Raw genomic sequence first — 24,316 nt, 5'->3', positions numbered from 1 at the left:
AAAATGTTTGATATATTTTCAAATATCTGTATTTAGTCTTCTCTACAAAAAATGGTAAATATGATGTTTTTGTATTCTTTATAATGCAAGTAATTTAATAAATTAAACAAAATTTCTTGACATTTTCACATTTTTTTAAAGCCTATTCCAAGCTGTTTCACCTAAACTGTTTTCAGAATGAATTATCTTTACATTGCCTTAATGTAGTATAAATCATTGCATATTTTATCATTACAGGAAGTTCATGAAACTGCTGTGTATGATCCTTTAAGAGATGGTGCCCAACTGAATTCATTGTTACCACAACAAGCAACTGCTCTTGGTGCACCCAATCTTCCTCAGCCATGGGCAATTATGACGGCTGAATCTGCTCATTGTACTGCACCTACATCAAGTCAGCAACATAGACATATTCAGCAAGCTGCAACATCTCATCGCTTGTTAAACAAAGCTGTTGAATCTTCTGTCGCTATGCTGCTTCCAACATCTTCTAAAAGACAAAGCAAAGCAAAGTAAACCTTCCTTTAATTTTTATGAATACTGTATAAATTATTATTTGTCTAAAAAAAGGTGTTCAAATTGAAAGGTGGTATTAAGGAATGTATGGCCTAAATCTTCTTTTGTGTTTGAGATGCCTAATTGTGAAGCTGGTTGAGCAGTAATATTGACCAGAAATAATAATTGATGATAGAATAATACATGGATAGGGAGTAATGCAGTGTTGTTAGAACATATATTTTTTGAGCAGCCCGACTCTTGACTATGGAAGCCCATTTGATAAATATTCAAACTAAAAAAAAGTGAGATGACATATATTTTGTATAATATATGTGTTATATACTATATTCTAACAAAGTGTCAGAAATTTTACATTGAAATGAATGTTGTTTTGAAAATGTTGCTTTGAAAATCAATGAAGAAAAGAAAATATATTTTACAGTATTGGAGTGTTTATGGCTACGTTTATGTCATTTATTTCTGAGATGAATAATTTGCCTTTTTATTCTGATACAGTCAAAAGTCATTAATTCGGACACCCATAATCCGGACCTCAAAGCTACAAACTTTCTGCGCATGCATCGCGTTGACGCGTTGTCATTTACGCATGAGCAGGGGTGTTTGTGCTCCGAGGAAACCCCGGAATTCCGGGGATTTTGAACTTCGATACCCAGAAATTCCGGGGATCGTCATTCAAAAGGAAGTAGGAATAATAATGAATTATTTATTTTGATTTGGGTGATTTTGTTTGCTTTGAAAGCAGAAAACGCAAGGTCAGTGTGTGTGGTGAAAACTTTTCCTTTCTTTCTCCAAAGGCAGTGATAATGCGTGAAAAGGGGGAAGAAACTTCTTCTTTGTTCTTTCCTTATTGTGAGTTATGATTCATTCCCCCGGTTCTCGGACATTCTCTTCTAGATTCTTTTCGGTAAGTAGGCGCGGCAGAAAAAAAAAGGGAGAGACTTCGTTCGACCAGATGTGCGATCACGTGACTCTGAGTTCAAAGGTCTTATCTCTCCTGGCGTGGCGCCAATAAGTAGAGAAGGGGGATTTTTCGCGGTATTAGCTATTTGTCATTGATCGCTTCTCAACTTTTTTTTCTCCGCTGTGTAAAATTTTCGTTTCATTTATTGATGCACGTGTAAATTTTTCGTTTCGTTTATTGAAATATTTTTTTATTTATGTACGCAAGAGAATTTCACTATTAAATTTCTCGATATAAATAGTGATACTATACAATTAGAAGAAGGTGTCCGGAATGCATTTAGGTGGAATTGGATTGAATGGAGAGATGGTAATGGGGATACCATCGGCACATGGTACAAGAAAATAAATGTTGTTGGACAAGCATATTGTGTTTTTTGTAACTCACTGCTGAAGTATGGTGGGGAAGGATTCAAGTCTTTCACAAATCATTCTAAAACTGTGACGCACATAAAATATTCAAAGTGCATTAGACATTCAATGACTTTAAGTAATTATGCTAATTCAAAAAATACTGATGACTTACTGGAGACTGATGCTCGGCCATTGGATATAGTGACAAGAAAAGCACGCCAAGAGGTATTAATAACTTCGTTTATCGCCGAGAATTATCTTTCTTTCAATGTAGCTCCCAATTTAATTGAACTCTGCAAACAGTTGAGCCGCGATCAGACGGCACTAAACTCGTTGGAAATGTCCAGGACTATTGCATGTTATAAGATGAAATATGGGCTCGCAAAAGCTATTAAGGAAAATATCATTAAAACTTTAAATTTTCTCTAAATTTGGATGAAAGTACTAGCAATGCTCAAGAAATTATACTGGCAATATTGGTGCAGTTTTATGACAATAATCAAAATGAAGTTGTAGTTCATCATTTTGCATCTCTAAAGATGGAATCTTGCAATTCAGAAGCTGTTTTTAAAGCAGTTGTTAATACTATTGAAGATAATAATATTCCATTGGCAAACTTAATTAGTGTATTAATGGACTCGTGTAACACCATGCGTGGAAAAAAAAAGGGTGTTGAAACCAGACTACGATCAAACAAAGCACCCCACTTATTAGATATTGATGGTGACACATGTCACACAGCTAATAACTGTACAAAAAAATTTGCTTCATGTTTTGATAGATATTTAGAAGATTTGTTTGATGACATCTATTTTGATATGAAAAGCTGCAGTAAAAGAGAAAATTTTTTCAAAATCTGTGAATCCCTTGCCATTAAAAAACTTAAGCCCTTGAAGAGACCAGACCATAGGTGGGTGTACATTTTATGTGTTTTAGAAAGAATCAAAGATCTGTGGTCTCTTATCGCATTTTATTTTCACTACTTGGATAAAACTGATAAAGGGGATTATTTTTCTTATGTTGAAACTGTATACAATAAAAGAAATATTTCTGCAGCTCAGAAAAAAATTGTTGAAGGGGTGTATTCTTGCTTGCATTCCCAACAACTCGCAAAGGATGCTTTAGCTCGGAAAAAAAGAATACTAAATGGATTATTTGTTATGCAAAACAAAACTTTATTGCATATGGCATTATATTCAGCAGTACTACCAGAGTTCAACACATATATTAAATTATTTGAAACAAAAAAACCAATGCTTCATTTAATACATTCCAGTATTTATAAATTGATGGCAAAATTTTTCTCTTTTTTTGTGAAGCCAGAAAATATAGAGTGCACATCTTATAATGATTTATTAAAGGTTGATGTCACAAATCCAGAATTCCATCTACCTAGCAAAGTAATATTTACTGGTGCAGATGCTTCCACTCTCCTGAAGAAATTATCAAAAAATCATCCAATAGCAAAAGAATTCCAAATTTCTCTGATGAAAGCTTATACTAATACAGCACAGCATATGAAGCAGAAATTACCCCTTAAAAATTCATATCTAATTAGTTTTACAGCATTAGATCCAGAGCTAAGAGGTAAAACCAGTACAATATTAGCTTTTGAAAAATTATCATCTTTTATGTCCCATATTTTTAGTGATAATGAAAAGTTAAAAGTAGAAGCTGAAATAAGGTTGTACCAGAGTGATATTGATATCACCAAAGAAATGCTCTACACATCTGATGAAAGTGGAAATCAAGTCAAGTGTACAATTGATAAATATTGGTCTAAAGTTTTTAATTTAAAAGATGAATGATTCATTATAAGTAACCTACATTGGCTAATTTGGTCAAAGCCTGCCTTAGCTGCTTCCATGGCCCATTAGTGGAAAGTGCATTCAACTTAATGGATACACTTGTCACTGACTATAGAACCTCTCTTAAGATTGATTCCCTAGATGCAGTGCAGACTATTAAATATGATTTAATGGCTTCTAAAGAAACCTCATGTAAAAAATATGGCTAAAAAAATCCAATGACTGATCCAATTCACAAAGATCTCTTACTGAATATGAACAGAAGTTGGAAAACATATGAAGAGCACTTAAAAACATGTATTTCAGATGAGTCACCTATAAAAGTCTCTGAAAAACCTTCTACATTAGCAGAAAAGCAAGCTGCTTCTACCTCTGCATGTGCAGTTCTCGAGGAAATTTCTTCAACTGTAAATGAGGAAAATAAAAGTCAACCTTCCTGCAATTATGAAGTTCACCACAAAAGAAAGACAAGCCCACAAATATCAGAAAATAAAAAAAAGCAGCAGAAATTAGATAATTTTTTTTAAAGAATTAATTCAGGTAATTTAAAATATTTACATAAAATGTAGTAGTTTATATGTTTGAAAATTTATGGTTATTAATTTTGCAAAAAAAGTAATTCATTGAACTTTTATAATTAGGTCATTCAATGCTTCATAATTGTAATTTTTCATTTCTCTCCTCCCACCTTCTCGAAACTCCAAAATGTCGGTAGTAAGTCCGTAAAAGTTTCAGGGGATTTTTTGGGTGTCCCACAAACATCCCCTGCATGACCTTTACGGCTGCGAACATGCATGTGCGCATGCGCGTAATACGTTTACGCATGCGCGGCATTGTTCCTTAATCTTCGAATTGGATTCGGCTTATTATTTTTTGCAGACTGTTAGAGCAATTTTATTAAAGTAAGCTTGAACTTTCGATTATGTCAAATAGAATTTACGATATATATTTACTAATATGTAAAGAATCTACAAAGCGAAAGTATGTTTCAAAGTCCATTAAACAAAAAGTGGAATTGTTGCAAAAATTGGATAAAGGCATATCCTTTGTTTCTCTAACCATTCCGAAATCTGTTTATCAATTTCACGCTGCTCTGCGGCCGGGGGGGGGGGGGGTAAACGCCCCGGGGCACAATGAATTGGAAGTTGATCTGTCAGCACCGTCCTTATCTTCAGAGCAGATGTTTTTATTTTATTTGGCTTATAATTCCTTACTAAATGTAGTATTTCATCTCAATGTACTCCGTCTTTGATATGATTTAAATCAAATTCCTCGTCATTATAATTTGCTTCCGATAGTGAAGAAAGTGACACAGAGGTTATTGAAAACAAAAAAATTTCCATTGACAAATTAGTCGGTATTCTAGATACAGCAATTATAGGACTTGAACAGCGGAACTTTGTAACAGAACAAGAAATTATGTCTGTTTATAGAATTAAAGAGAAAGTATTATTACATAAAACGAAGCAACTTAAACAACTTACATTGAAAGAAATGTTTATAAAGTAAACAAATAAATATTAAGCTTTTTTTTGTAAATTTTGATACCCTTTAGATCATAATTGTTCTCTATTTCATAAATTACGGTTTCATATTTTTAATTTTATAATTTCTGCATGCCATCTTACCAGATTTAAACTGATGATCTATAATCCGGAAAAATCGATAATCCAGAATTGCCGAAGTCCCAACGAGTCTGGTTTAACTACTTTTGACTGTATCAGAACACTTTTTTCACATCATCTGTTATAAATGAATTTTTTTTTTTAAACTTTTAAATGCCTGATAAAAACCTATTCTTTGACTTATTGTATATCTTTGAATGACAGACAAAATTGATATTTTACAACTAAAGAGGTATACTATACACGTCAGGCTTGTAATTTGTATTTTATTTTTATGCCTTAATGTGTGATAAATATGGGCAAGGGAACAAATATTTAGACAGTATGTTTTGACTCTCTTTGTATGACTGGTATCTTTTGGTATTAGTATTTTATATTTGAAATAAATGATTAGAAATTGTGGTGTGGAAGTTCAGGATTACCTTTTATCTGGAAAATCCTGAAAAGTCGAGGAAACCAAAAAAATGGGAAGGTAAAATACGAATAAGCGGGACAGTCTCTGATGTCTTTTTTCTTTGATGACGTCCAACACCTTGGCATCTACTACTGGTTTCACTGCATTTATATACTTTGCATAAGTACTAACAACAGGAGGTCAGAGGCAACTTACCAATCATGCAGTTTGGAGATACTCATTCCTAGTCTTAGGGCCATTACGAAATTGCCCTCTATGAAATTCTCTTAGATCAGCAGCCTTTCCCATCACTCACAAAAATAAGTGCAAGAATGATTCCGTACCTTCTCTAGCAACAGTTAAATACCATTCGCACTTAATTGCATGCCTTTTTCATCATCCAGATGAGTTCATTGAAAATTGTGGCGATGGTCATAATGTTTTGGCTCGTCAGTGTAGTGTTATAAATTCCTTTTATAAAAATACTTTTTCTAAATTTGATATTTCTTTTTATTATTTTTTAAATAAAGTTTTAGATATATATTTTCCATGAACATATTTCATTACTTGAAAATTAGTGAAACCACTTGGTGCAATATGGCAGTTTGTTCAGGGAAAAAAATTATGAATGATGGTTTATAATTCAAAAAACTCTTTATTACTACATACATATTTTACATTTTGATTAGGTTTTTTTTAATTCCCAAAATTAATCAATAAGCCTACTAGCAAATGCTGTTTGCTTCTTTTGGTATAGTGAAAATTTTGTGTGTTGCAGCTAACTACTATATTCTTGAAGAAATTTTACCTCAGTTTCTCCCGTTTCAAGAAAATATTGGGAATCGCATATTTTTTAATTGGGTTTAAAACAATATAACGATTTGGCTATGAAAGCTATTGGAGCTTGATCTGCCAGTTAGTTCATTGTGTTTTATCTGGGAAAATATTCAATTTTGTTATGGAAAATCAGAAAAGGTAAAGAAAATTAGTGGTTGAATTTCGCTGGCATGTAAAGTGATTGCTCTTGGTTGATGCTTTAAATTTTTAAACATTTAGGATGTGATGAGAAATATGTAGAATATTTTTCTAAATGATTGCTCATTATATGTTAAGGTAGTTTTGCTAATTTAATAATGCACATTTTTATCCCTAAAGCTGAATTATTTTTCTCATTTCATGGTGTAAAAAAGTTGTGTATATTAGTTTAAATCAAAATAATTTATTTTCCTTTAATTTGAAATAATTTTATTACAATGTTTGGTTAACTATTGTAATGTTATTTCCCAATGTGTTTAAATCTCTAGTGACATTGTTTAGCTTTAGCTTCAGACTTTTTAAAACATTGTTTTAATCTTTAACATCAAGGTTTTTTCTTTAATTAATCAGTTTAACTTTTGATGGTATCTGAAAACTTAAGTGTTTTAGTATACCTACTGAAGTACTTAAGGAATTTAAAGCAAACTGATATTTAGAAATTTATTATTTTAAAAATTTATTTAATGTGCTTTCACATCAAACTGTATACTTTAACAGAAAAGTTTCACAAAATCAGTGGTTAATCATTCACATGTAATCAAAAATAAGTATATACATATATATGTGTGTATTATTTTTATTCCTATTTTAGTAAAGAACGGGAAGTGAGTCACCATCTATCTCCTGCCCGAAAAAGAATGAAAGAAAGTTACACTCCAAAATGTTTATCATACCATTCAACTTTAAACTCCATGGATGATATATTCACAAGTGTCACACATCCAACAAGAACACTTCCAAATGAAACAATTCATTGGACTTCTCCGTATTCAAAACCTATGTTTAAAATTGGGTATGTAACATAACCAATGTGCATGCGGTATGGTGTTTATATTGTTTCACTTTATGTATTGTATGAATTATTGTAACTATGCTTTACTGAAAAGCCTAGAAATATGAATCCAGGCATTTTTTTATGTAAACACTTGTTTTTGAAATCCTTCAGTATAAATTCACATTTTAGGTACTTTTTGATGTAAATTCAGCTTAATCTTATTTTTTAAAATAGTCGTCAAAGTCTCAGTTGCCTGTGAACGTGTGTGGGTAAATTGATGAATTCCCAGCCGATAATTTTTGAAACAGAAATCTGGTTAACAGTTTTCTATTTCACGGTTCTGAACAAATCTTAAATAGTTAGTTACCTTCATTCATTGTATAATTTTAGTGAGTAATTTTCTATAATTTTAATAATTTGAGAGGGAAAATGTTTATTACTCCAATCAATAAAACTAAAATTATATCTCAGATTGATCAAGCAAATCCACATTATAATTCTTGCGTTCTCAGCGTCATTTGAAATCTCAGCATTATGATTTAGCAAATTGAGAATAAATAATCATAACGATTTAGCATTTCTTATGCATTTATTAACTTAACAATGCTGTTAAATTTTAATCTAATGCATATAATTTTTATTTAAAAAGAAGACTACTTTTGTAAAAATGTTGAACACAATAGTCATTTTTAACAGTATTCTCAAATTTCTCTCTGTAGAGAGTAAAAAAGAATTACTTGGTGGAATTTTTAAACTCTGATTCTATTGTTTAATAATAAAATTTATGTTAGTGTACTAGCATAAAAGAAAAATCTGTCATGCATTTGGTGTTGATTGATTGGATGTCATGGAACTGTTGTTTAAAACTTATAAAAGTCAATATTTAAAAAAAAAAAATCATCAAAATATGTTATGCTTCATAAAGTAGAAAAAGACTTTTGCATTGTTCATCAAAATGGAAAAGGAACAATTTACTCAACATTTGTATACTGAATTTCTAGTTGCTAGAATTAGAAAACAATGCCAATACTAATTTCCCTTAAAATCAGTAGTTAAAATAAATAAACAAACAAGTAAAAATTACAGGAAAAAAGTGCCTGACTGTCTCTCAAATTATGAAAATTAGATATGATCATCATCATCCTTCATAATAAACTTCAGTGGTATTCATGCATCATTCTCACCATTTGTTTGGTTGGAATGCTGCATAAGTCATTTTATTGAAATGTGTCTAGTATTTAGTATCCTGAGACTTTTGAAAGCTGAAATTCAAATTGGAGGGTTATAAATTTGACTCTGCAGGAGACATCAAGACATATTTAGAAGGTGCTAGATGCATTTCATTTAAAAGATATCTAGCGAAAATTCCAGTCAGTGAAAGTGCACATCAGCAGATGGCTATTTTGGAAGATTTGGATAGTTTTCAAAAGTTTATTGGCCTTGTTCACTATCTTTTTGATCAATTATTATTGATGCGTCATTATTGATGAAAACATTCAAATTCAATTTATGATAAAAATTATCATTAAAATCATAATAGAATATTAATTTTCACATAATTTACATTTGATGTTGAGGTTGTCAATTTTTATTCCACAAGCGAAGCAATGTACATGTATGACTAAATTAATCTTACAGAATATTATTTTTGTATTTAGGAGTAAACATTGTTCTTTGGTATTACTCCTACTCTCTTTAATCATAAAATTTGAAAAAAAAAAAAGTATTTTTAATAAAAAAAAAAAAAACTGTAATTCTGGTAGTAATGTATGAAATAAGCCTACTGATAACATTTTTCTTTGCATTGCAGTGTCTACTTTGTATATATGTATTTAACTTAGTCTGGCTGTTGATAATATGAGTGCTATATTTACTTGAGATTAAGCTTATAAAGGAATAGATTAGATTCATTTATGTATGTAACTCTTATATTTTTAAAATTTATGTAGAAATCCTAAATATAAATAAGTCAAAGCAGGAGATTAATTTATTCATAAATTTATGTAGATATTTATTTAAGGTGAATGAGATAAATCCATGATATAAAACTTTATAAAATACGAAATGTATTAATTTCAAAGGCTAGTCCTTTTAAAGTGGATTGTGTAATCAAATTTCATTGTATTTACATAGAATCTTATTAAATAGTGTGCATACTATATTTGTTGTACTAAGCATTTGAGAACCACTAAAATGTTGTTTTAAAGTGGAGTTTTGATTCTTATAAAGTGATTTTGGGTCTCAAATGATTAAGAGGAACGAAACATGTATTTGGTACTAATTAATAAACTAAGTTTAAGGCTTCGAAACGCTTTTCCCTTGAAGTGTTAAACAGAAGTGTCTGGTGTAAGAGGTAGAAATAACATTTTTTCATTTTCGTTCTGACATTTCTTTTTTAATTTTTATAATTTTGGTCTAGCAGCATATGTGCAGATTTGTCTCTTAGTTTTTTTAAAACTTTATTAAAAAATTTGTTTGGACTTTTAAAGAGGTGTGCGTGTGTGTTCATTCTGGATTTGTTCTGGAATTTTAATGAATGTTATAAAATTGTTGTATTGTTATTTTAGATCCAAGCCAGCAAATGCAGAAAAGGAAGCTTCAAAGCCAACCATTGTTATTTGTGATACACCAAGTCCTGCTGTCAGTGTAATTACCATTAGTTCCGATTCGGATGATGAATTTGATCCTGTTGTCGTGTAAGTTTTAAAATTTTTATTCAAGCAAATTTCTTTTTTTTTTTAACTAATTGTTGAGAATCAAGCATTTGATTGATGTCATGTGCAGTTTTAGTGGTATCATTGTTTTGTTGTATTATTATGTTTTATGCATCTGGCATCACTGTTATTTCTGTCATTCTAAAGTTTTTATGTAAACAATAAGACATACATAAAGTTTCTTTACTTTTTTTATTAGAAATTCATTTAGCCATCACTCTGTTTCGTTACTTTTATAGTACTAATGTCTAATTGTGTATTTTGTTATTCTTTTATATTAAATGATGTGAAATATTCTAATAATTTTAAATAATTTATGCAACTGTTTTTTAATTAGTAGTAAAAACAACAAGGTGGTGCCTGAAAAGAAGGTTGCTAAAACAGTTTCTGGGCATATTATGGCCAGTACCATCACAGCAACTACTTGTGCTAGTGTTCTACCTCTTACACCAAACAATCAAGGTTAGTCGCGATAGTTTATGCAGTTAATTCCTTTTTCTAATTGCATTGTATGAAATGTAAAATAAAGTTATATGTTACTGTTGTAGTTGCTTAGAAATCATTATTGAAATAAGTTTTAATGTTGTAAACAAATTAATATAAATGTTATAAAATTAAATTAATGTTTAACAACAATATGTTAATTGTTTGATTTTTTAAAGTTAAAGGCAATCACATATGTAATAAAGAGATCAGCTAGGGCAATGGTATTTAAACTTTATGGTAGTATGACCTCATAAAAGTGCAAATGATTCCCAAAAACAATTTTGTGTCCCCAGTCAGAGCAGCAACCTCCAGTTATATGCACACTGCACAAAAAAAAGGGGGGTACAGTTTTATATCTCGCGTTCTAGTGGGCCGATTGATTAAATTCAGTTTGCGTTTTTCATGTCTCGAAAGCGGGACTTAGGATATGTATTATATTTATATATAGCATTGTCTAATACAGGTATTTTGACACAAAATCGGACATTTTCTGAAATGACATGCCTATTGTTTACCATATTTCATTTCTACAACTCAAATTATGCCAAACTTCCAAGTTTTGTAAAAATCACACGAGTAGTTTTTAAAAAATTAGCTCTTAAAGTTTTAGCTCCTCAGTGTTAATTGAATTTGATATACAATAAAATTCCGGAAATCCACAAAGCTTGAGACCAGAGGTTATACGGATTTTAGGATTTTGCGGATTTCGGGATAGAAAAGATAAATCGTAATATTCAGGCTAAAAGTGCAAAATAAGTAAGGTATTTAGTAACAATATTACACATTTACAATTAATTACACAACAAGTAATTTAATTAAATGTATCTAAGGTGTATTAGATACGTTTAATTAAATTATTATATACATTATTACAGTAATTTATTATATGCATTAAATTATTATTACATATATAAATTGATTATATTATATTATTCATTTACATTAGGCTCCTCTATTTTTAAATCAGCATGAATCTGCTTCCCCTTTTCTCTCAGGAGGAGTCCTGAAATCGGTACTCCATCACTTGAGCCGCTGCTGGAACCACTCGTACGAGACGGCATCGAGGTTTGCCGATTTCACCTCATGTAAAGATTTCCGGTGTTAGAATCACTGTTGCTGTAAAATTTTAACAGCTTTTCTTTATTTTTCCATATATCATACATGATCCGTGTTGTAATTCCATACGATTCTGCTATAAACCGAGGAGTAGCACCTGCCTTTCATCTTTTGCAGAATTTCCACTTTTTGTATTAATGTCAATGCAACGTGTTTATGTTTTCAACTTTGCAAGCAGTAAAATCATGAGTGCATTTCTTATCTGTCATGGTATTAAAAAGGGCTGAAATTTAAACTATTCTTAATTTATTTGCAAAATATCCGGATAATAAAAAAAGAAGGCAGCACTAAACAATCTCGTGAAATAACAGCTCAGTAAGTACAACGTGAATTGTGTACTTGAAAGAAGGGTTAAGTGAATCATCTGCTTTTTTACCTCTATGCAGACTGGAGGGAAAAAAAAACTTTTAGCATGATGTAAATAATTTGGTATTTCCGTCATGACTCATTTTATTTGGTAATTATGATGTCATTATTTGGTAAGTATTTTTCTTCGATATTTCGTGCTCCATGTTGCGGTCTCCAAAATCTATAAACTGAATGTTTATATTTTGAGAGGCAATGCGGATTTCAGGATTTGGCAGATTTTCGGTATTTATTAATCTCATTTTTATTAAACTAATTTGATTCTTCCCTTCATATATCGAAATTTAGGTTCATTCCAAATAAAATTCACCAGTAAATAATTTTATAAATTTTTCGAAATTTTTTTTAAAATTATATCCTATAAAATGTTTGCCATAATCTTAAAGTAGGTGTATTTCTAAGCATACCTAAAAAAAATTCGCCAAGATAAATTTATAAATTTATCACCAAAAATTACAAAATTTAATATGTAGGCATAATTTGAGTCGTAGAATCTAAATATGAAAAAAAATTGGTATGTTATTTCAGAAAAAATCTGATTTTGTGTCAAAATACCTATGTTAGAACAAAGCTATATCTAACTGTAATATGTATCCTAAGTCACGCTTTCAAGGCATGGAAAACACAGTTTGAATTTCGTGAATCAGCCCAGTAGAATGGGAGCTATAAAACTTCCACCCCGGTTTTTTTTTTTTTTTTTTGCAGTAAAATCATGAGTGCGTTTCTTATCTGTCATTGTATTACAAAGGGCTGAAATTTAAAATATTCTTAATTTATTATGCCAAACTTCCAAGTTTAACCTTCCTGTATGGGGTCGCGACACTGCGAACACCCTATATATCAGTTTGAATACCACTGAGCTAGGATATATTTGACAATTTTTTAAATTAGTCCACCCCCCAGGAAATTAAATTTATAATTTTATTGCATAATTTGCAAAAGAACTACATTAATATCTGGGTTCAGAGCTGTTCCAGAAATCCATAATACTATTAGAACAAACTGAGTGTGAATCAGTGAAGCACTTTCTTTGGGTATATAAAATTTCTTAGTAATTTACATTCTTTTTTATCACGGTTATTCATTTAATGTGAACAAGACCTTCCTGCTTAGGAAGCAATAATAATTCCCTATAATATCATTATCTTTGTGGTAAGTCTATGTGTATAGGGAGGGTAATGTTGGTGAAAAAAAGAACTATTTTAAGTTTTACTATTCTGACTTTTTTTTTAGAACACTTAATTTTTAATTTTTCATATTTGATCATAGAATGCATATTGACTTTCAGTTGAAGAAATTTTTCCAAATTCAGTAAAATGCAGTTTTAACACATTGACTGCCGAGCACGAGTTAACGTATTTTAGCGCTTTTCTTCAGGACGACCAATACGAGTTATCTCGTAGTTTCTTGACTTTCCACTTTTGCGCTACTACGAGTTACTTACTCGCTTAGCGCTTGTTCTAGCTGTACCAAGGCAACAAGTCAAAAGCATGTCTGTACATAGTGGGCTTCTGCGAAGAGCTTTGTCCAACAAAAGCCGACTACGAAATAATTCATAGGACCCTTTTTTCTACGATATATATCCTATAAACTTTTTAATGATTGTTACGAAATGAATCATAATTAGTATTTTTAATAATATAATATGATTAAATCGATTTGGCTTCTTGGAGCAGAATCCGAAAAGTGCTGTGGCAGTCAACGTGTTAAGGAAATACTATTTTGCCTTTGTTCTTAAGTTGAACATTTATTTAAAATTTATTGGCAAAATTTTGCTGCTTTCTATAATGATTAGTTCTACTTTTTTGTCATATCAGCTCGGTTATTCAGCTTACCTTTTCTTGTTTTGAATAATAGTTGTTACTGTATAAATATTTCTGTATATTTCATGTTTAGATGTTAAATTTATGTGTCATATTTAATGTTGTGTATTTTTAAATGCCAGTTATATAGCAAAGAATTATTTTAAACAAGATATATTTAATTAACCTCTTCATCGTCCGTAATGCGTCTAGCGCGTTCAAGTGAAACTTCTGCAGCAGGGCAGCCGTAACGCGCCTCAAGCGTTCTTCTACATTTTAAAACTTTTAAACACTTTCTAAATGTTTACTTGTTTGGGTTTTTATTTTTGTTTGTTCTAATACCTCCTAGAGGGTAGCACTAATCCGGGATTCTATTTCTAATTGAATTTGCCCGTGTTTTTATGAATATTCGCACCATTTTACATAAGATACAAAGCAGTGAGAGATAGCTTCAACGTCTACTCAGCAGAAAAGAGAAAAAATGAGGTTGTGAATTGAAAAGACAAGAAGGATATACGTTTGATGAGTGCAGTCCATAATAACTCGATGATTGATGTTGGAACATGGAAAAGAACTGTAAAAAAACCAATAATTTTAAAAGATTACCGCAACAAAATTGGAGGAATGGACTGCCTGGATCAGATGTTATCAAATTATCCTGCTGTTAGAAATAAGCAGAGATATTATTTTTCCATTACGCTTTATTTCCTTATAATTTTACTTAATATTCATTGACATTGATCCACTACAGTCATGTATGGAAAGTTATGATGTACAGAGAAAACATTACACGCTACGAAAAACAGGCGGCCGCTGGGGGAAAATTTTCGTGGACAGGAGAAGACGGCAGAAGGATTAAATATGAAATCCAGAGGAAATGAATGTTATGCTGATTTTGCATTCTAAGCAAGAAATTTAGTTTTTAATGTAACTTTAAGAATTATGTGCCTATTGAAATCGGGGAGGGAGGAGTTATTTAATAGGTTAATAAGTTGCAAATAATTTTTGTGTTATATGAAATAGTAAACTTAAATATATGTAAGGAAAGTAACATAATAAAAAACATATGTAAAATTTGTCTGATTAAAATATTTTAGGACTTTAGCATAGTAAAAATACATCAGTTTACATTGTAGAGCCCACTCTTCAAATATATGCATATTCTTGATCTTAAAATATGTTAAATTACTTTATATGTTTGCCAGTTTTTTCTTGTAAAAGGTAATCACCTTATTCCAATTTATTAATGTGAAGAAATACTACTATGAAATTCTTTCGTAGCTTGGTGTCACCTTAATACATCACTGAATTAGTACTGAGTGCATTAGAAAAGCTACTTAAATTTCATAATATTTTCTGTTTGTTCTTTGATGAAATCAGAATGCTGTATAAGGACTTGTTTTGATATGGAACAAGTGAATGAAATAAAGTTTTCCTTTATTTGTAAATTCACGTAGTGTCATAATTAGATAAATGCCGCTGAGATCAGATTTGAAAATAATGATAATATAGGGTGTTCTGCTTCGATATATAATAAAACAATTAATAGCAGCTGTAACATGTAAAGGAGTAGTCTGATGTACTGATTGTACTGACAGATTATATGGGCTAAAGTAGAGAAAACAAGTACAGATACTCAATTGTTTCTTTTATTTTCTGGAAGGTCACGATAACTTTGAGCTGGATTGGTGCATCTTATTGAATCCAGGATAATTTCTTTATTAAACGTCTAATTGTATTTATGAAATAAGATATAATGGAAAATGTATCACTATGCATAAAACAATATGATAACAATATAGAATATATGTCTTAATTTAATTTGTGCTATTCTAAAGCATGCTTTAAAGTAAATATGTAAAAGAATTAATATATATATAAGATATAAAATATGAAAACAAACTTCTAACTTTAATTTAGCAATAGTCACTTTTATTCCTCATTTTAATTTGGCTACTTCTACTTCCTGTCACAAAACTACTAAACTGTTTATAATATATAAATTTAAAATGTATCATTTCGAATTTAATCCACATCATGACATCTTACATAACACATAGTAATGCAGATATCTTTTACTCAATCGCAGATCAAAGTGTAAATGAAGAACCACTCTGTCTCTCTTGCTTCTGCTGAATTTGTTCTCACTTTCCAGATTTGCCTCACAATATGCATCACTTGTTGCTCTTTGTTGTCCATTGTCTAAATATTTACTAAGCTGCACAAAATTGAGAAGTGTCCCACCCATAATAATGTGTGAAGGAGAATATGTATCTCAAGAATTAGCTGTCCAGCAATAAATTGTGTGATATGTCTACTTCCACATCTGTCTACAGTGCCATCTTTATATTTATACAATGAACATCTCCAAATCCATTACAGCTATACCTCTCTACCAAATTTATTGCAACTATCACCCAGTCTTAAGATGCTACAGACTATATATACATTAGTGTGCAAAGCTTAAGCAACTTTTTTCATTTTTGCCATAATTCTGCAAAAAATCAAATGAGAGACATGAATCTCATACTAGAACTATGTAAGAGATGAGAAAATATATAGTAGCAAAACAATGAATAGGACGCATAGAGTAGGGGAAAGGAACGCATATAGTATGGTATAGAAAAAAGCTTTATTGACAGAATGGCACTGGTACAAAAAAACTTTCTGGCTAAGAGGCATGACAATAAGCCAAAAAGCCTTAGTAAAGGATATGACCTCCTGCCCAAACTGCAGTGGTTGCAATTACAGATACTCATCACCAGATTATTTAAAAGTTCTCGGGGAAGTAAGAATTCCCCTTCAAGGATCATCTGTTTCAGTTGTCTGGTGTTCTCCGGAAGGTAAGATCGTACCTTCAGGCTTCTTCCTTTAAGTATCCCGTGCATGTTTCATGGGATTTAAATCAGGGGAGCATGTTAGCCAATGTATTCTGTGGATTACTTCATTTTCCAGGAGCTCCTTAACAAAGTCCTGTGTGGTCATACCTTGTTATCCATGAAAACAAAATGGGAACCAGTGCCACCCCAGGAAAGATGTACACGGAGAAGGATATCTTAATCACACTAACAATCTCCAGTAAGTGAACATCTGTCGAAAATGTGGAGCTCTATCTGCCCATCATAACACCTTCCCATACAAGTATGCCAGGTCCACCCCAGTAATCCCTTTCCCTGATGTTAGTAGAATGAAAGCATGTCCCTACCTCTCTGCATATGAACTAGCACTAAGAATTGTTTGTGAGACTGAAGTGACTCTAATCAGTAAAGAGAATGTGACTCTGTTGATGAAGTTTCCAATCTTTGTGTTCTCTACACCACTGTAAATGGTGTCACCAACGGGCTACTGTTAATGGTGTGCAGCGTTCAGGATGGTAGGTGAATAGACCAACTTTATGAAGTCATCTGGCCGCTGTAAACTGGGACACCTGTTGTCCATTTGCCATGTGCAATTGCTGAGAAATGTTACCCACTGTGTGGTTTCAATCTCTTTTAACCCGTCAGGGCAATATGTCATCATTCACCATTGTTTTCCTTGGCCAACCACCATCAATCTTTCTTATTGTATCAATCATTTAGAAGGCTTTCCAAGCTCACAAAACACATTTATCCTGCTGGGTGACAGATGTCAAACTACGACCTCCTCAAGCCACCTCCAATCATTCTGCCACTTGTAAAACATCCTGATGTTTCCTTGTAGCCATACTGCACATACAATCTCACTTTCACTTGCAGAATAATGCTTTGAAATAATGCACCTTCCTTCCTTTTTTTAAGTTTCCTTGCACTGCATTTGCTGACTCATCACATTTTGTGTGCCTTGACATACAATCTGACGTAGTGGTGCTGATATTTACATATGTATCACCTTTCTACGGAGATGGCTTTTTCATTGTACTGATTGCAAAATTCTCTTTTCTACAATTTCGTGGTTAAATGTTGAAAAACTAATTTGTTGCTCAAGTTTTGCACTCTTAATATGTATGTCTGTACATGATTGCAGTATTTATTCTTGAATAAACTCATAGTTTTGTACAGTCAAAAGTCGTTAATTCGGACACCCATAATCCGGACCTCAAAGCTACAAACTTTCTGCGCATGCGTCGCGTTGACCTTTACGGCTGCGAATACGGGTGTGCGCGTGCGCATAAAACGTTTACACATGCGCGTTTAATATATAACGGACGGTATAAGAGAAGCTAAAATTATCTAATTCAGTTAATGTTGCAGATTGCGTTGTTCCTTAATCTTCGAATTGGATCCGGCTTATTATTTTTTGCAGACTGTTAGAGCAATTTTATAAAAGTAAGCTTGAACTTTCGATTATGTCAAATAGAATTTCTGATATAGTATATTTATTAATATGTAAAGGATCTACAAAGCGAAAGTATATTTCAAAGTTCATTAATCAAAAGTGGAATTGCTGCAAAAAGTGGATAAAGGCATATCCTTTGTTTATCTAAACTTTAACGTTTGTTTATCTTTAACGCCAAGGCGCACAATGAATTGGAAGTTGATCTGTCAGCACTATCCTTATCTTCAGGGCAGATGTTTTTATTTTATTTGGCTTATAATTCCTTACTAAATGTAGTATTTCATCTCGATGTACTCCGTCTTTGATATGATTTAAATCAAATTCCTCGTCATTATAATTCGCTTCTGATAGCGAAGAAGTGATAGAGGTTATAGAAAGCGAAAAAATTTCAATTGACAAATTAGTCAGTAGGCACAGCAATTATAGGACTTGAACAGCGGAACTTTGTAACTGAACAAGAAATTATGTCTGTTTATAGAATTAAAGAGAATGTATTATCACATAAAAAACGAAGCAACTTAAACGACTTACATTGAAAGAAATGTTTAATAAAGTAAACAAATAAATATTAAGCTCTTTTTTTTTTTTTTTTTTTTTTTTTTTTTGTAAATTTTGATACCCTTTAGACCATAATTGTTCTTTATTTAATAAATTACGGTTTCATATTTTTAATTTTATAATTTCTGCATGCCATCTTACCAGATTTAAACTGATGATCTATAATCCGGAAAAATCGATAATCCAGAATCGCCGAAGTCCCGACGAGTCTGGATTAACGACTTTTGACTGTAGCAGTAATATTTAATAATTTATATTCTAATTTCTTTTATAATGCAAGTTAAGATGAAAAGTGTAAAACTGCAGTGCTGTCATTTATACATTTGTGATTTCAAATAATAGTTTAATCATTTAAAATACAGTATATTTCTGTGTACTAGCCAATAATTTTTGGAACCTTTTCTAAAGCTAAATTATGGCCTCCAGCTTATATACAGATCTACTAATCTCACAAAAACATAGGTATTTTCATTAGTTGGGCGCAAGCAATAAATCACTAAGTATTGCTCTTTTTTATTTCTTAAGTTTATGATAAGAATTAATTTTAAATGTGAGGAGTTATTTTAAGATAATAGTTCTTTTATTTTCAAAATTATTTTTAATGCTGGTTTGTTGCATCTAATGCCAAAATAAAAGATCTGTTGGTGAAAGTTGTATCCAGCTTTCTCCTTTCTTAATTTTCTATTCAGAGAAATGCCGAGCACCCATGCTGTTAGAATTTTCAGCAAAAATGGTCAATTGTAGTTTGAAATTTTCCATTTAAGAATTACTATTCTTGCTCATCTTTCAGACAAAAAATAAAATGGAACTGAAAATAATACCAGCACAGTTACCACAGATTATATTCAACACAAAAAATGATGGGAATAAATGTGCTTAATTCGGATAGGACTACCAGAATTAAAACAATCATTTTTGGCAGCTGGCATTTTTAAGCAATATGATTGGGTAAAATTCTATCCATTTTACTAGCTTGGCAACATTTTCGTCCTCATGATGATATGTTTGAACATAACAGAAAACTTTTTTTCATTTTAGCTTTTGTGCAGGTTTTGAATTTTGGGTAAATTATGTATGGTAGTTAAAATGTATAACATCTTAATTCTCAATTTTTTTAGCTTCTGAAAGTGTTTAAATTTTTATATAAATAGTTGGAAAACGTAATTTGGAACATTCAAGCATCTGATTGTTCACTTTCTTATTTAGGATACCAGAATATAAATGGTGGGACCTCTACGAACTCTGGAGCCAGTAGCAGTTTCAAAGTGCAACCGAAAGTTAGTTATGTTACTGTATTTGATTCCGACTCTGATGATAAGTACAGTCCTGTAAAAAACCAGGTCACTTGTGGGACCAAAGTTATAAAACCTGAACCTCAAAAAGAGGCACACAGGTAAAATACTGTTTTTAAAGGTTTATATTTGTTTAAAGGTATTTAATTTGTGATTATAAATTTGTAATTCTGTCTCTTTTAATTTTTATAATGCATGCTGTGCCAATTTTTCTGTAATTGCAAATATAAAGCTGTAATTTCATCAATATATGTGCATTTTATTAGAGATTGAAAGTGGATAAAAAAATTCTGAATTTAAAATAATAATGAAATAAAAGAAACTGGAGAAGGAGAGTGAAAAAACTAAAGTAGTTTCATGTTTATCTTCATATTTTTTCATCGGTGTCAGTGATTTAAAGCAAAATGCTATGTGTAGATTTACTGAGAAACGAATTATTTAATAATCACTAAAAAAATTTTCCTCTTACCATACTAATACAGAAAGAGATTTATTTCTTTTCATATATAGTGGTTAATCAGTTAAAAAAAACCAACAAAAAAAAACAAAAAAAAAACCCTGCAGTTTAATTGTATTAAACTTTGTTTCTTTTTGTTGCATTTTCTTTCTGTTTGCAGGTTACTGAAAGGAAGCTGCTAGTAGTGTTTCTTCTGTAAAATAAAAGTTGAAAAATGTTTTTTTAGTGGTCGATAGAAGGCAGGCAGAAAACATTTTTTCAGGGTAGGGTATGCTTGTCATGAAAGCTTTTTTTTTTTTTTTTTTTTTTTTTCCAGAAATTAAAATAATGCTTCTTCTTTAGTTCCTACAATTAGTTCATTCACTTAAATGTGTGGCACAAAAATTGATCATTTCCAGTGTTCATGCAATTGATAAAGCTTTCAGAGTGTGAATTGCAAGGCATTATTTACAATTATATCAATAAAAGAGCCTTTTATATTATTTACGGATTTTCAGTATTAAAAAATTAATAAAACTAAATGAAGAAATGTATCCACTTGATTAATGGAGTTAGTTGAAATTCAAGAAGTATATAGTAAAAATGTAACAATGTTCAATTATTAAATATCATGAATGAATCATGTATGAACAAGTTGTATTTTATGTCTAGTTTTTAATCTGCTTTTAGGAAATCAAATTAAAATCAAGTATCAGAATTTAGAAAGGAATATATTTGAACAGTTGATGCTGTTGACAGAGGCTTTTATGACATTTTAATTTCAGCTTTTCATCTGTAAATTATTTTTAAACTGTGATTATTTTTTATCCTTCTGTTTTATTTAGTAGTTGGATTATAGCTATTCCAGTCTATTAAGCTAATACATTTCTGGCAAAATGGTACAGATTATTTTTGTTTCTTAAAGAAGAATATACTATATTGGATTCTATTGGAACATAATATAGTGGTCATTTTTGTAAAATGTCTGTCTGGAATGGAATTTGTTCAGTTTTAAAATGATCCAATATAGCAACCAGGAAACTTTCCTACTCTGGGGTATGTATAGTAATTAAAGTAGCTATACTAATTCAGATTAAAATGCAATTTTAAAGCATATAATCCCCACTTTCAATAACAATTTATATAAATATGGTATTTATATATTTTCCCATTGACCATAAAAGTTGACAGAAATCCTTCCAAACTTGCAGTAGCACTTCTTTGGAATTCTGAAGGAACAGATTGCTCTTTATTTAGTTACATAATCACAGTAAAGATATCTTTATGTAATTAAGTAACCAACAAATACAAGTTACAGATGTACCATTTAAAAAACCTTGAATAAATACGAGCTCAAATTTCAGATTATCTAAAAAATAGGTTCATTAATAATACCAGTCATTCCAGTAGCCAAAAATAGCAATAAAATTGTCACCTTCTATGTAAACTTGCCATTATATAAGTTCTCAAAATGATGTCATGTTGCTCTGTAGTATTTTTTATTATGCCATTTTGCCAAACCCCAGCATCTTTCAAAGTTTTGAGTATGCACACTAGTAAAACCAATCCCGGGACTTTGAAAACTCCACTGCTTGTTCTTTTGTTGAAGATAGGTCCCAAGTTTCAATTATTTTTTCAAAATACATGAAAAAAAAAGGAGAAGTACAGTTAATTTATATCCTTTTTTACAAAAGCTAAATGGGCTTACAGAACATGACTTCTCTACCAGGATTATGTAAAGCAAAAGCAAAGATCTTATGAGTGCATTGTGGCTTCATGCTTATCCTCTGCTGGCACTAAATTGCACTGTTTGGCAGCAATTTTATTTGTTAAAAATGGTTGACAGGAAAAAAAAAAAAGTATTATTATTTTTTTTTTTCTTACCTTCATGTAGATGAAAATCCAAAAGTGCTAAAATTCGTAGGTGATACATCAGGAGATTTAATAAGGATATTAGTGAAAGCTATGGCCTTTATACACGTTTCTTGGTCCATTTTTTCTAGAAAATTAGCAGTAGATTTTGACGTGCAGCTGCTTGCTTTGTCTTCATGCCTACTGATTGATGGCACTGTGGGTAAAGAGAATGTATTTTATATTTGAAAATTGGGTATAAAGAAAATTGGTATGTTTTTGATAATACATAGAGTTGATCTTGACATTTTTCTGTACTCTCTTTATTTTTAATTTGTTGTTATATGAAAAACCAGCAACAATGATTAATCCATTAGAAATACTTTCTTTAGATTCCTTGAACTATGTTTTAAGATTTTTTTCTCCTCTTTGATGATAATAAAGGGAAAACTTTGATACTTTTTTTTTCTTTTCTTATTGACACTAATATCAATCATTCCTTTAGATGGTGAAAAATTATGGCTTTCACAGCTGAATTGACTTATTCTATTTCCCATCGATAGCTATATATCACAATAAAATAACACCACACAGGTTACAGAAAATAACACACTCAAATTTTCAATACATTTATTTTCCATAGCGACACTCTGGCACTAGGTTTCTTTGTTACAGCGTAACATATGAATCGCAACTTCGAACGTACCACAAAAAATCAAGTTTCTCACAGAATATATTTCAGTGCCAATTCTGGTGGTGCATGCACTAAATTTTGCTCTGTTTCCAAGTATTTCTCAGCTTATACAAAACACTCCCGGCATTGAAATTAACAATTTCAAAACTATTATTACAATAAATGTAAATATATAGGCACTACAATAAATTACTTCACAATATTAAAAAATATACATTCAAATCATTACAACAAATACCTGTTTATAATAGAAATAAACCATCATTCTACAAGAAGTATATATATATATCTCGAACATTTCGTTTTAGCAAATGTTGATTAAGCAATATTACAGTTACTACTCTTATTTTGTTATCCCTACCATGAAAAACCTCAGCTGTTCTCCCCACTAACCATTTAGTTGAAGGCAAATTTTCATCTTTTAGTAATACAAGAGTTTCCAACTGAACGTCTTCCTTTAAAAATTTCCACTTGTGACGTTCTTGTAAATTATTAAGATAATCACATTTCCATAATTTCCAAATTTTTTGTGTATACTTAATGATTCTTTGCCATTTAGAAAGTCTGTTTTCATTTATGTTTGATAAATCTGGCTCAGCAAGAGTTGTGATAGGTCTACCAACAAAAAGTGACCTGGGGTCAAAGTTTCAAAATTACTGTAATCAGCTGAAATTGGAGTCAATACTCCTTCAATTTCAGTTAAAACAGTTAAAAATTTTTCTAAAGTTAAGCACTGATTACCAATAACTCTCTTCAAATGATTCTTAAATGATTTAACCCCGGCCTCCCAAATTCCTCTGAAATTTGGCGACTTTGGAGGAATGAATTTCCACTCTATACCTTCAGTGGTATAAAAACTCGCTGAATCCTCATCTGGACACTCAACCAATTTTTGCAATTTTTTTAGTTCTACACTGGTACCAATAAAGATTTTAGAATTATCACTTATTATTCCAGTACATTTTCTCCTTCTAGAGAAAAAACGTTTTAAGCTTGAAGTAAAAAATTGGCTAGTTGGTCTGTCACAAAGTTTAAGTGTATGGCTTTTGTGCTCATACCTACATACATATACTACGACATAGATTTTGTTCAAAACTCCCTTACATTGATTCTTAAACTTTATTGCAAATGGGCTGCAGAAATCAACAGCAGTTATGTTAAATGGGTATGATGGTGTGACACGCTCTTTGGACAACTCAGCCATTATTTGTTGAACT

At 31.0% G+C, this 24,316-nt stretch overlaps 1 protein-coding gene across 12 annotated transcripts in view; it reads left to right on the top strand.

The window, feature by feature from the left end:
* LOC118186693 (homeodomain-interacting protein kinase 2-like) overlaps positions 1 to 24,316 on the top strand; it is a 270,441-nt gene that overhangs the window by 223,311 nt on the left and 22,814 nt on the right. For 11 of the 12 annotated variants that reach the window (XM_085821621.1, XM_085821618.1, XM_085821619.1 and 8 more), the window contains 5 exons: positions 238 to 512; positions 7,288 to 7,488; positions 10,038 to 10,166; positions 10,522 to 10,646; positions 20,033 to 20,219. In XM_085821621.1, coding sequence (XP_085677747.1) covers positions 238 to 512; positions 7,288 to 7,488; positions 10,038 to 10,166; positions 10,522 to 10,646; positions 20,033 to 20,219 — 917 coding nt within the window. The remainder of the gene's footprint in view (positions 1 to 237; positions 513 to 7,287; positions 7,489 to 10,037; positions 10,167 to 10,521; positions 10,647 to 20,032; positions 20,220 to 24,316) is intronic. The other variant, XM_085821622.1, reaches the window with a different exon arrangement.

Source organism: Stegodyphus dumicola, chromosome 8, assembly GCF_044657685.1.
Source record: "Stegodyphus dumicola isolate Sdum_Otavi_A_Nest chromosome 8, ASM4465768v1".
Classification (NCBI taxonomy): domain Eukaryota; kingdom Metazoa; phylum Arthropoda; class Arachnida; order Araneae; family Eresidae; genus Stegodyphus; species Stegodyphus dumicola.
The sequence above is the reverse complement of the archived record's forward strand: the minus strand, read 5'-3'. Positions and strand labels throughout refer to the sequence as shown.